At 36.1% G+C, this 13,476-nt stretch overlaps 1 protein-coding gene across 1 annotated transcript in view; it reads right to left on the bottom strand.

Annotated features, from left to right (window-relative positions):
* The window catches only part of AFG1L (AFG1 like ATPase), a 63,836-nt gene that overhangs the window by 12,026 nt on the left and 38,334 nt on the right, over positions 1-13,476 (bottom strand). Inside the window, exons 8-10 of the mRNA XM_030267699.4 lie at positions 12,795-12,877; positions 9,224-9,294; positions 8,867-8,967 (exon numbers count right to left, since the gene is read on the bottom strand). Of these exons, the coding sequence (XP_030123559.4) occupies positions 8,867-8,967; positions 9,224-9,294; positions 12,795-12,877 (255 nt within the window). The remainder of the gene's footprint in view (positions 1-8,866; positions 8,968-9,223; positions 9,295-12,794; positions 12,878-13,476) is intronic.

Below are 13,476 nucleotides of genomic sequence, written 5' to 3'. Positions count from 1 at the left end.
ACTGTAAAACTGTTGTGGATTTTTGCCATTAGCACTGATGCCAAGAGTCAGTATTTTACAGGCATCATACTAATGCAAAACGCATTAGCACTAACATGGCCTACACTCCTGACAAAGTGCTTATTCCACTTCAACCTGCTTGACTGAGTTCTCAGTTTTATTTGGTTTTGTTTTTTTTGTTGACTTAATGCATTTTCAGCTACCATCATCTCACTTCAAGTAGGATGTTTATTATTTGGAGCGCTCTGTAGGCTATTTTAGTTAGTCATCTCCTGTTTCTGTTATATAGTTCATTTAATTATAGTATAAAGCATATCTTTTTCTTTGTTGACTCATCAGTGGCCTAGGATATCACCTTCAAGAGATTGTCTGAAGAATACAGAATGTTTTATGTAAGACAGAAAAGGATATGTCATCTCAATATGTATTTTTTGTTGATGCTGCAAGATATTCCAGGGCCAGTTCCAGCCAATCCTGAAGACTTGTCATTGACAGTAACTATAATTTTGTGCCGACACTCTTACACTCCAAAACTTCCTACAGACAACACTCAGTTTAAGACCAGATAATATTTACAATTCAATCATTAAGTATAAACAACAACAACAAAAAAAAGTAAGCTCTGTTGTTTCCAAATGAACAACACACTATCACTACTGAGGCTCATAAAACAGAGCACTGAGGTAATGTGTCAATATAATAATTCCAAGAAAGGATCAGGAAAACCCAAGGCATGATATATGATGCCACAGCATGCTAAAGTTTAAATAAAAATGGGAAGAGGTAGGGCATGGCTAACTTGATTAAAAAAATTAAAGCTACTGATGGCAGTGCAAATCACAGAACCGTAGAACAGCCTGGGTTGCAAGATCCCTTAAAGATCATCTAGTTGCAACCAGGAGAGCAGGAATCTAAGATCTGTAAACCCTGGAGTGAAAGATATTTTGTGTACCAAGCACAGCCCCTTGCTATCTCAGGTTATCTCACCACAGAATCCTGCTAAGAAGTAATTTTCCTTGTTCTTACAACAGAAGTTTTTAGTCACATTTTTCACAGTGGAAAGCTGGATTTCAAATCTTTGCTCTTCTGCTTAAGAAGTTGCTTGTAACTTCCCTTTCATTTATTTATTTATTTATTTAAACAATATGGTCAAAGCTGACTGAATACTGGAACATGGAAAAGGCATGTTTCTGCTCTAAAAACTCTCACTGCTAAATTTCCAGTTCCAACTCCAAAGTATAGTATTATCAATGAAATGGGCTCCAAAAATAGTTAAGGCTTAAAAAAAATACAGGTCTCTTCAAACATTTACACTTACTTAAGATTTCAAAACCATGATCAAAAAAGCTTTGAAAAAGAGAGAGAAGTACATTCAAGAATTTAAGAAACAAAAAAATTAAATTAAAAAGGTAAAACCTTAAAACACCAATCATCTTCAAAAAGCTTGTATTACCTGGAGTATAGGATCTAAACTCTCAAGGTTTATGCATCTTTCAATGAAAGCAGTGCTCTCTAAAAATTAAGCTCTGATACACATAAAATATAAAACAGAGAGGTGGTTTGACTAACAATATAACTGTATTGCAATATTTCCACCTGAAATAATTTTCTTGAGTTTAGTTTATTAAAAATGCTCATGAATAAGATACAGTAAAGTTTTTTGGGGGGAGTAGAGTGTAGCTAATAAAAGATAGATTTGAGTTTAAGCTGCAAAAGCTAATCTCTTAAGAATAAAACTAAGATCACAAACTAAGGAAAACTATGATTCTAAAGGGTTATTGGAAGTAGTGCTTATCTATGGCATGTTTATTTACACCTATACCTGACAATCCTACAATCCTAAAGATGACACCAAATTATACTGTGGATACATTCAGCAGCTTATAATGAGGATAGTTCCCTCAAAATTAGTCAGAATCATTAAACCACAAATGCAGTTGAGTTATATCATTAAGTAAGGCAGACATTCAGATGACACAAAAACAGACACTTGCATTTTTAAATCACTTGATGCATTTGAAAATGGTAAGTTTTAAAATTTTCTTTTTTTAAAACTTAGTTACATCTTTTTCTTTGAATTGCAAGCCATTCAAGTTAAGAACTACATCTTCCTCCTGGTTTGTACAGTGTGCCTATTGCAATGGAACAACACCCTAACAGAAAGTGTTCACCACTTATTTGTTGTGTTAATCTGCACAAAAATTCTATTGTGCCAATTTCAGAAACATTGAATAACTATTAGGGAGAAAAAAAAATCACATCCAATAACCTTGTACAACATAAATACCAATATTAAATTTAGTTTTACAGTTTTGACGCTCTTGTGCGTTTGCTCACGGTTAGTATCGCGTTAAGACACTACATTAATTGGTACCGGGCAGCGGAATGAAAGGATATACTGATTACCTAGTGGAAGGCCTGCAGGAGCCAGGAAGCAGAGCAGGCTCGGCTCGGCTCGGCTCGGCTCGGCTCGGAGCGGGCTGCCGGCGCTCCCGGCAGAGGGCAGCAGCTGCTGCGCACAAGGCAGGGGAGCACCGCCAGCAGCTCTGCAGCTCCACCACCATTACATACATACAAGGTGCGCTCTCGGCTGCGTTATTTATGCCAGATCAAACTGTCACTACTACCAGTCTTCAAGAAAAGCTTTAAAAGGGAGGTGAAGAAAGGGAACTGGCAGAGTGGGATTTTTTTCTAAGGTGTAATGAACACTGTTCTTCATGTGTAAACACATTAAAATGGCTAAGACTTATATTTGCACAATTGAGTGCATATACATATACAGGGATTTTAAAATCAAGTTCATATATACATTTTAGTTTTAAAGGTATCTGGTGACTTTTCATTCACATATTTAACTCAATTAACAAATTAACTAATGATGTTTTGCAAGAATCTAACACCACTGGTAGTGTTTCCCTCGTTGTATAGATGGAGAAACGGGAAGAAATTAAAGGTCCCCAAAAATGGGAGAAGACAGTGTTAGCATTAAAATTTGGCACTCTATGTCCCTATTCTGCCTGGTGCCTGTCCCAGCCTCCTGTGGCTACATTTTATTTTGATGAAAACCAAGCAGAGTCCTTCTGTCTGATTACACTGGAGAAGCACATTCACAGGGCTCCATTCTAGTACTGGGTAACTGCTTCATGCCCATGACAAAGACCACCACATGCCACTCTGCCACATAAAGCCCGGTGTGTCAGGTCTGAAAAGCTGCTTCTCCTTTGCTTTAAAGCAACCAAAATAGATCAGTATCCTCTCATCCAGTTTTTTTGTTGGTTTTCCACACGTTCACATAGCTAGTAAAGAAAAAAGCAGTGTATGCATTTGATATTAACTAAGTTAGCTAAAACTTGGGATTATCCTCAGCTGGGAAACCAGGATTTACAAATTGATGCACACAATAGCTTAGCAAGTCAACTGCATGTCATATCAGCATTGCATACAATATATTCTCTGCATTTTAATTTTTATAAACATTAATGGACAACTAGTAATTACCAGTATTTGATGCATTATTTTAGACAGAAATAACTCTTTATACCCTTGACATTAAAAAGTTTGATGCTAACATATAAACAAGAATGAAATATTGTAATACCAGAAAGGTATCAACTCTTAACTCCCAAGGTCTACAGGTATTAATTAAAAAGCAGCTATTATGAAAATTCTACTTAAACTAGGAGATGTTATAAATAGTATCAAGCTATCAATTGATGATTTGCAATTTTCATCTATATGCATTAGCTGACATGTCATGAAATTGTGTTATATCAAAGTGGAAAATGTTTCAGTATTTCCCCTTAAAACAGAATTTTGATTTTACTTTAAAGGAAACTTAGGTAAAAATGAAGAGGCGTTACAGGCTGTTCATACAAAATATTTTATTACAGAAATCATGACATAATTACCTGAGAAATGTCAAACACATCTCCTTAATCCTACACCAGCAAATGCAGATTTTTAGGTCTGGATAATTATCCCTTGGAATGCACTGTAACAGTTACCCAAGACCAGACTAGAAGACAGATTCCAGCAACGAAGTGAAAGCAGAGTCACTTGAGTGATAAGCTATTTTGCCACCACAACAAAAGCATCTATCATTTCACATGTTGATTCTGCAAAACTTACTCTTTTTTCTGGAATGCTTAAGGGTAATGCATAGCCAAAGGAATCAATTACCAAGTTTTGGCTACAATGTTGTCCTCTCATGCTGCAATGATTACTGATACCCACGTGAGCAGCAGTATACAACAGTTTCAGAAAACTCAAAAAATACTACTGCAACTCCAAGATAGTACTGTAACTTGTAAGTACTTCCATGATGCAGACCAGATATGTCAAATTTGGAAGAAAGGTTGCTTGGTATGAGGGAAATGTCCTATACACTTCCTGTGAAACCCCCCTCAAACCCAAAGAAGTTATAAGCCTTGGTAAAACTCAGTCTGAATTGACTGCACAGATTGATTTTAGTCTAAGAAGTATTGCCTACTCCCAGAAATATGAGGCGGATAAGAGCTGGTTATTCCCTCAGGATGGATTGGGCACATTCACCTGCTGGCTGCTGAACTTGTTCACTGCATGTGCAGGGGCAGTGAGAGCTGCCAAGAGGCAGCAGGGACCCTGACTCCCTCACATCCCTACTTTTAGGCACTTTAAAACCAAGAAAATCCTGGGGTACTTCAAGTTCCTGCATTTTAGAGCTGCTAAGTCTTAAAACTAGTATGTAGCTCAAACACAAAAGCCTCCTCCTGAAACAGCATCTAATTTTGACCCAATACAAAGTAAAAGGAAGCTGTATCTGCTTACAGCAAAAAACCCCAACAAAACAAAACAAACTCTCAAAAAAAACCCCAAAAAACAAAAACAAAACCAAATCTCCAACCCTTTCCCCAAAATATCAGTTCTGACAAGAAAAAAACTGCACACAGCATTCTTGTCTTCATTGCTCCTCCCCCATACACACAATACTCTGTATTTACAGCAAGTTTGTATTAGCATTTATACAATATTCAAAACTCCTGGGGAAAAAAACCTGGGGGAAAAAACCAGGCTTAGTAAAAAAATGTGTTCATTAGAAATGCTACAAACAAAACACCTTCAGCAATATTTCTTTTTATAGGTTAGTTAACTAACAGCAACCCATTTAACAAATACTTTCTTTAGACTGCATAATACCACTTGCCTAATAAGAACAGCATCTTCAAAACTCAACTCTTCCTATAAAGTCAGGGAGACTGGAGAATTCATTTCATTTTCATTCTTTAGTCATCCACTGTATGCATCCAGAATCAGCTTCTCCATTACCTTTCCTGGACTAAAATCTCACTAACAGCCTGCAGTTCCAACCATCATCATAAGCATGTGTGAATTTTACTTGTTTGTTTTTTAATACTTACACATAGAGCATTCTCCTAGTGATGTGGAATTTCTCTTGCACTTTAACATTCATAAAAATAAAAAGCTAGTCAGAGATCTCAGCCTAGTTTGCCAGGACTCCCATGATACAAAATGTATTTGCAGGCTATTTTTAACATATGTTAACTATTTAGAGACTGAAAATTATTTCACTATCCTTTAGTAAAATGAATATTTCACTCTGCTTCACCTAGAAAACTTATTCTTTGCCAAACCTTTTCCATTTTCCACATTGTTATCAAAAGTTCATCCATCTCCAGCTAAGAATAAGCCAGTAACATTTAGATAATCTAAAACATCAAAACTCCAATTTTACTTAAGTCTTTTATCTGACTGGACTTATTTTCCCATGACCTTTATTTTATCATTTTCCTGCACTTCATAACTAGTTGCCATTCATTCTGTATTATTTGATTCTGTGTCAACAGTGACACAGGAAATACTTTTACTATCTTCCTCCTCAGAGTCCCCCTTGGGTTTGTGTTGCTCCTTTTTTTTGTTGTTGTTTACACTTCCCTTTCCAGTTAGTCATACTTCCCTTTTGCTTTTGAAATTACTCTTCCTGAATACTCAAATATGCAACTTCACTGTTTGGAATATATTTTGGTTTCATTAAATGTTAGAAAATTAAGATTATTCCTACACAACACAAACTTCTAGATTAATTCATCACTGTAAGCACCAACCAAATGACCTTGTACTGGATGTAGTACATTTTAAGCTAGAAAATTATAATTTTTTGTTTTCTGGCTAATTACATTTCACATGCTCTTGTGTTTCATCTACAGTGTAACATACAATGGTGTATTTTCTTTATATGCTTCTTATAGCCAAGTGTTCAAGGAGCAATCCAACTCACGTTCCATTTGCAACAGATCCCTATGAGTACTTGCCTTCTGGGTTTGTTAATTAGTAGGCTGATATGTACTCAAGAGACTTGTATTAATTAACTTTAAGCCAGGTACCAGTACCTTCAGTGTTGCACACTGTTCTCCACCTCTTTTAGCCACTTTGTCTTTAAGTAGGCTGTAAGCACCCATTCTGTATTATTATTTTATGAATTGTCCCACAAGGTTTTGATAATAGCAATTATCCCTCATTTTCCCCCATTAATGAGAATTTCCCATTTATCATGCTTGTCACCACATCTTAAAACTGTTACAAAACCAACTGCAAATCTTATTTTCAATTCTGGTACAAGTTTAATGAGCTCCTACAACACCAGCTTTAGATTTCCTTTATCTACCTGGAGGTTTTCCTTGAACTGTCAATTAAGCTTCACCCTGGCTGCAACAGGCTCCAGCAAGGAAGATTTCCTGCCCCATGTCCCTTCGTACCATCCCCCTTCCCATGGGATTCTGTCCCCTTGTCCTGCACAAAGAAATCTGCAAATTTGCTCCACACAAATCCTAAACATTCCCCTCCAGTATTTTCTTCTGTCAATCTTGCTTTTCATTATATTTTTTTCAGCTTTCTACTTTCCTTTTTTTAATAGCAGCACTTATGATGCCTGTCAACCTATCTACCATTTGGCTTCACAAGTAGTAGCAAATACCTTGTTGCTATGTCCCCTACAGATTTCTGCTTTATCCCTCCACAAATCACTCCCACTATTAGCAAGCTTACTGGAATATATAAAAAAGATTTTATACTTCCTGTCATGCTGAATGTCTCCTCATTTTTGGGTAATTTTTTGCTATAAACCACCAGTGCACTCTTCTGGATCCTCCCTGTATCTTCTGTGACATGAGTGGGAGCAATTTCCCTCTCTGACTGTTTAAAAAAGACACGGCATGTTTAACTTTTTCCATCAAAATTTAAAAGAATTCATGAAAAAAAAGAAGAGGGTTTAATGGGTTGACAGCCGCATTTTTCCTTTTCTGCAGTTTTCCTTTTAGCAGATTTTAATGGCAGGAGGTCATGCAAACAGAGCAATGGGGCAGGCAAGGTCCTAAATGCAGCTTATACTGAGTGAAATATTCTATCATTGCTATGAATAATTTCTAAAAGTTTACAGTAATGAAAGAAAAAATCACAGTGGAGGCAACTCTGGCCGTTCATCTAAATTAAACAGACAATTCTGAAGTTCATGACTATACTTCTCTGCCTACGAAGGGAGCACATTGATACCCCCTTACCAACATACTTATGTAATATTTATGAAGATACATCAGTGATCTGAAGAGAAAAATTAGTGATAACTGAGGAAGTTGTCAAAAGAAAACCATTTACTGTCTGCCATATTGTTTCAGCTTTAAGCAAGTGATTTTGCTGTAAGAGACTACCATAACACATCTGCAGAAGGCATCTGAATTGAGACAGCAAGATTTCCTAAGTCCTGGGTGATCCATGTAAGAATTATCTGAACCTCAAATAATTCTTGAACAGGATAAGAACCTTCAGACCACTGACATGTGAACTAATCAGAGCACTTCTACTTAGAAGCAACTTATTATCCCATTTAAGTAGATAAGGCATTTACTGGACTAAAGAATTGTACTAGTATTTGCTGACAGCGTAGCTTCCCCATACTTTAAGAGGCACAAAGCAGAAAAAGTCTCAAAGCCTTTAGTGAAAAGCAAGTTATTCTACTCATGACACACTTCCACTCTTACAAATGGCTTATTAGTTTTGTCTGAAAACCAACAGTCTAAAACCTACAGTCTGAAACACAACCAGTGAAATTTCTGTCCAAATAGTTATCAACTCTGTAGCTGCAAGGAAGTGAAAGCATAATGTTATCACCAAAAGACTGGTCACCATCCTGAATCAAAAGTGCTATTGGCCCCGTTTAGGGTTGTGATACTTTAACAGCAATTTCAGACATCAGTACAGAGATCACTGAAGTGCAGTGCAACTCCTGGGGAATTGTCTTCCAACCCACTGGAGGTCAAATACAAGGAGAACTTTTAAAGATTCACATCTCACACGTTTAAGCAGAGAATGTGTCAGTATTTAGCAAAATCTGGCATATTTTGAGAAGGCCTGGGATTAAACATTCCTTATACATGCAGCTGAAACCAAAGCATAGGGACAGAGTGTTACACTAGTGGTGCCAGGATCACTGCTCCTTTGCTTGAGTATCAAACTGAAACCCCAGATTATAAAAACAGTATTTGATTGCTATTTACATATTGAGATATTACCACCACTCATATACCAGCAGTGATGTTAGGCCAGGCACATATCGTAGTAGGATTTTTGAAGATAATCTGTGATACACCTAAGAGTGAATTTACTATATCATGAAAAAGAAAATTAGTATGGCTCTTTTGAAGAAAGGGGTTTTTTCCTGTTAAATTAAAAATATTTCTGTTAATCAATTATTTTTTTTAACAAGCCTTTTTAATTTAATACAACTTGGGAAAATAGCAAGTTTGTGTGGTTTTAATTTTTTTTCAACTGTGAAAAGCCTGAGCATTAACTGATCTAGATTGGACTGGGTACTCACTCTGTCGCACAGCTCTTCAAACGTGAAGTCTGCAATGGTTCCACATGCTTTATTCAGCCTCAGCTCTCTGCCTTGCACTTTTAGAATCCTTGGTCTAGTTACTATGGGAACATGAACAAAGACTCAATCTTCTCTGGATAATTACTATAAAATTCATCTCTTACAGATAGGAAATGCATAGCTTCATGAATAATAGCACATGATTCAACACATAAATTAGACAAAATGCTGATACAATGACTGCCACTTGAGTGTGGCATCAACCCATATACAGCAATGGAACTTATTAATTGGTCAGTGGAGATTGGGCATTGTGTTCTAAATGTATTCTCTTTCAAGAGAAATTAACTTACGTACAATCATTTTGTTTCTGAGCCAGCTCATCAAACAACTTATCCATGACAGCCTCCACATCAGCTTCACTTGTGCTACAGTGAAAAGAATAATAGAATATGAAATTAATAACACTTGAAGCCAACATCAAACAGCTGCCTGAGCCTGCTTAGCTTTTTGCCCATAAAAAAAAGAGAACAGGATGTTATGCTCTAAATACAAACATTACATTTAGAATACACTTAAAAGTAGAGAATATTAACTCTCAGGTAGATGATTCTGCCTTATTTGCATACACTGAAAGACTTCTGTGTTTTGAGCTGTTTCCAGTAATGAGGCAATACAGGCAGAGCAGACCCATTAACACTATGTGTACACAATGAGAAAAAAGGCTTCTGGCTCTATCTTGCATGCAAAATAAGAGCAAATAGACAAGGCAAGGCAAGGCAGTCAAGCACCTAAAGAAGTATCCTTTGAAATTTCTGAGAGAGGACTTAGTGAAATTAAATGCTGAAACAGATTTTTCTTTTTTTTTTTTTTATTTGGGGGTTGGGGGGGACGCTGCTGTGTCAAGTCAACCAACTATATTGACCAAACAATTTGCAAAATTAAACAGTGAAATTAAAAATACCACTATCATCTCTGTATTAGCAGTTTTATCAGTTTCTCAACCCCTGTTCCTAATACTGCTTGGGAAAAGATCGCCCACAGATGAAATGCAAAACAGTGAAATGCAAAATATCTGCGCTGATAGCTGAAGTAAAGTTTGCATTCATCTTCTGGGCCACAGTAATTAAAAAATCAGTCCAATCAGAGAACTTTTTTTTTTTATCACTGAATAGGGTAGAGAGCGAATCTTTCCATGTTTTATTCTTAAAGATAGATAGATAGATAGACAGACAAGATTTCTAGCTGAGAATAGTAAATTAATGTTACAGTAGACAGCAAACTAGAACTAGGATATATAATGTTTCACTGAAGTTTGTGTAAACTCTTTTGGTGTGAAATCTTACAGATCTTGATGCACTGAAGTCACACCACTTCACACAATTCTAGACATCCTCTTAACTGAGAAATGAATATCAGCTTGTTAAACAAATACTCTCCTGCTCATTAAGGCCTTAAGCACCTTAAAAATTTTAACAGGAAAACTGAAGTAATTACTTTTGAGCTAAAGCTTAATGATGACAAACCTTGTAGATACAAAAAAATTGGGACAAAAATTTTAAAACCCACAAACTTATACAAGTGCCATTTTGAAGATGTTAAAAACCTTTTCTGACTAGGAGGTTACATAAAATTCTAGAAGTTTCTCTCAACATTGATACTGGTGTGATGCATTCCTCTGACAAAATTATAAATGAAAAAGAACAGACAACACCAGAAAAAAAAAAGGCCATAAAAGCTGGTAAAGAATGTGTGCATGTGTGTATAAATATACATATATCTATACATCTGTATCTATCTCAGAGAGTATGTGCATGTGCATGCATATCAGTAACATAAATTTCAACTGAAAGGCTACCAGAAGACACAGGTGAGTATGATGCTAAGGTGGATATTTGTACCTAATTGCCAAGACAGTTTGTTTTGAAAATAGACACCTGAGACTGAGATCGATGAAGTTGCTTTGATCAGGCATCTTGTAATGGTGTTACACTGCCTGCTCTCAGATTAGTATGAAACAGCTTTAAGTAACCCTCAGTTACATATTTTAAATGAAGACAGGACTGCACAACATATGAAGCATCAAGAGGATTCTTCAAAAAAATGTGACAATGATACTATAGCCATTAATAGAAGAACATATACATGTTGAACAAGAACATTTTCTTTGGGGGACAAGACTGCTAATTAAATTTTAGAAATCTGTAGCAAAATACTGTACACAGTACCTTATTTTAAAACAAACCAAACAAAAGGAATCCTCACATATTTAGCTAGTTCTACAGGGTTGAAAGCTCCAATGAACCAGTTTGAATAGAACTGAATAGAAGAATCAATGAGATTCCTTCAGCAGAAGAAAGGACAAAGAAACCAGTACCTAATTCCATTGGCAGCTATGAGGTTTTTTTTTAATAATTCCCCCCCACACTGCTTCTTAATGATTTACACATCAGGTTCTGAAGGCAACCAACATCTTTCCAGTAAGAGAACATAAGACAGAATTATTGCCAATCTCTGCCATTCACTTGATCAGAAGTTTTACAGAAGAATCCAATTAAATAGTTTGGCTGGGTACTACTCCTGGAATTTGTATATACTGCTTCTTCTCTGAGAGCTGATACCACAGGCACCATGTTTGGCCTATTACCTGCTAGAAACCACAACATCCTTTTCCGTTCTTCAGAGTATGGATGCTGTGAAAACACCACGGCAAGTGCTCTGCACAAGTGTCCAACAGAGAGTCCCAGAGTGCAGGAAGCCCAGGGAGCAGCACCGCCGGCAGGGACAGCAGCGCTCAGAGCCAGGGCCGTGATGAGCAACACACGAGTATCAGGGGTGGCTTCAAAAAGAGCTTCTGAGCAGGTGTGATAAAGCACTGAGCCAGAGCAGCCAGGCAAGAATACAGAACAAGAGCTACTTTCCTCAAGTTCATATAGCCACAGTTTAAGGATACAGAACTTGCACTGGACCTGTTCTCCATATATGAAATTCTGTCACTTCCTTTCAAAAGCAGGAAGAGTTACCACTTGTAGCTCTACCAAGCAGACAGTTCTACCAAGTTCTCCTTCCAAACACCTACAACATCTAACCTCATTAAAAAGTAGCATGGACATACTTAGTTTCAAACACCCATCACAGTGATGAAAATACCCCATCTTTCTTAATGGAAACATGATTTTTAAATCAGTATTTTAAAGCTAGAACTGTTATAAATTTAATATTAAGCTATTGTAGTCTGCTTTGTTCAGGTTGTCACTGATTAAATAATATTACAAGAGAAAATACAAGACAGAAAAATGTTTGCATTGCAAAGGTTTCAAAGTATTAAAGAGGATGTTCCTATTAGGCAGATTTACGCTGCAAGCAGAAACACAACAGTGAATGTATTTTTTAAATATATTTATTTGCAAATATAAAGTGCTAAAGAAATTTCATCTTGATAAACAGAAACAATCAGTCAAAACAGAAGGGTGTTGGGTTTTTTAATCCACAGCACTGGAAACACCCAAAATTAAATAAATCCTTGTCATTGGATGTCTATAAATACTTAATTACTTAAATACAATAAGGATGTTCTTCTATTATAAGAGAATTGTGCAATCTCTTACAAGAGGATATTCATTACTTTCTAACCATCTGTCACTTCAGTTCTCCAAACACCACACCTCCCCAAAAAAATCTAATTAGTTTTTATTCAGTCACACATTAGAAATTATGCTAGTGTGGATACCAAAAATGTAGTTTAATGAAGTTAATATCAAGGCATAATGGAAGGCAGTTTGCTGAACAAAATGGAACAGAAGGCAAAGAAAGGAAAAGTCACACCCTACTAATTCTACTATACATTTTTCTTTTCCCATTGAATAGGAAATTATTGGCTAATAAGAAATGAAAAAAAAAGCTAATATAATATCATAGATAAACTTACAGGTAGTAAAGTTTTCCAGCAGCTGGAAGCACTCGTTTCCTGTAGTCTATTCCAGAGTCAAGCTGGACTGTGTTGCAGTATCTCTACGGAGACAAAAAAAAAAAAAGCTTTCCTTGAGCCAAAGCTGTATTTACTACTGTCTGTGATACAGAGAAGACACACTGCTGTGATAAACCATCAGCATGAATATCATCTATAAAGCTGAAATTCAAGATCTAAAAGCTGAAGTCTCATTTGCAATTATCAAAGCAAAGAAATAAGCTGAAAATCACTCACATATGCAAAACAAAAAGGTCTATCACAAGTCCATCAACTAAAAAATTAATATAGATTAGAAGCACATGGGATAAAATGAGGGTGGATATTACTCATTTTCTCTAGGCAATCCTTTGTTGCAAAAATTACTTTCACAATAAAATATATACCTTTTGAAATACAAAATGAGAAGCACTATAAGTTTAAATGAACACAAATTCTAGCAACAAGTGAAACTACTTCTAGGTTATAAGCTAAAAATAATTTTATCTTTTTCTTCTACTAAGAGTAAAGATTTTATAATACAAAGATCAACTATATGAACTACACCAAGTTTTGCTGCAAAATGGACGAGAGGGGAATAAACAAAACTCTATATCTAAAACTTTATTTCGTTTTTGAAATGTCTGAATTAACTCAGAAAAGG

Source organism: Taeniopygia guttata, chromosome 3 (genome assembly GCF_048771995.1).
Source record: "Taeniopygia guttata chromosome 3, bTaeGut7.mat, whole genome shotgun sequence".
In the NCBI taxonomy this organism is placed as follows: Eukaryota; Metazoa; Chordata; class Aves; order Passeriformes; family Estrildidae; genus Taeniopygia; species Taeniopygia guttata.
The sequence above is the reverse complement of the archived record's forward strand: the minus strand, read 5'-3'. Positions and strand labels throughout refer to the sequence as shown.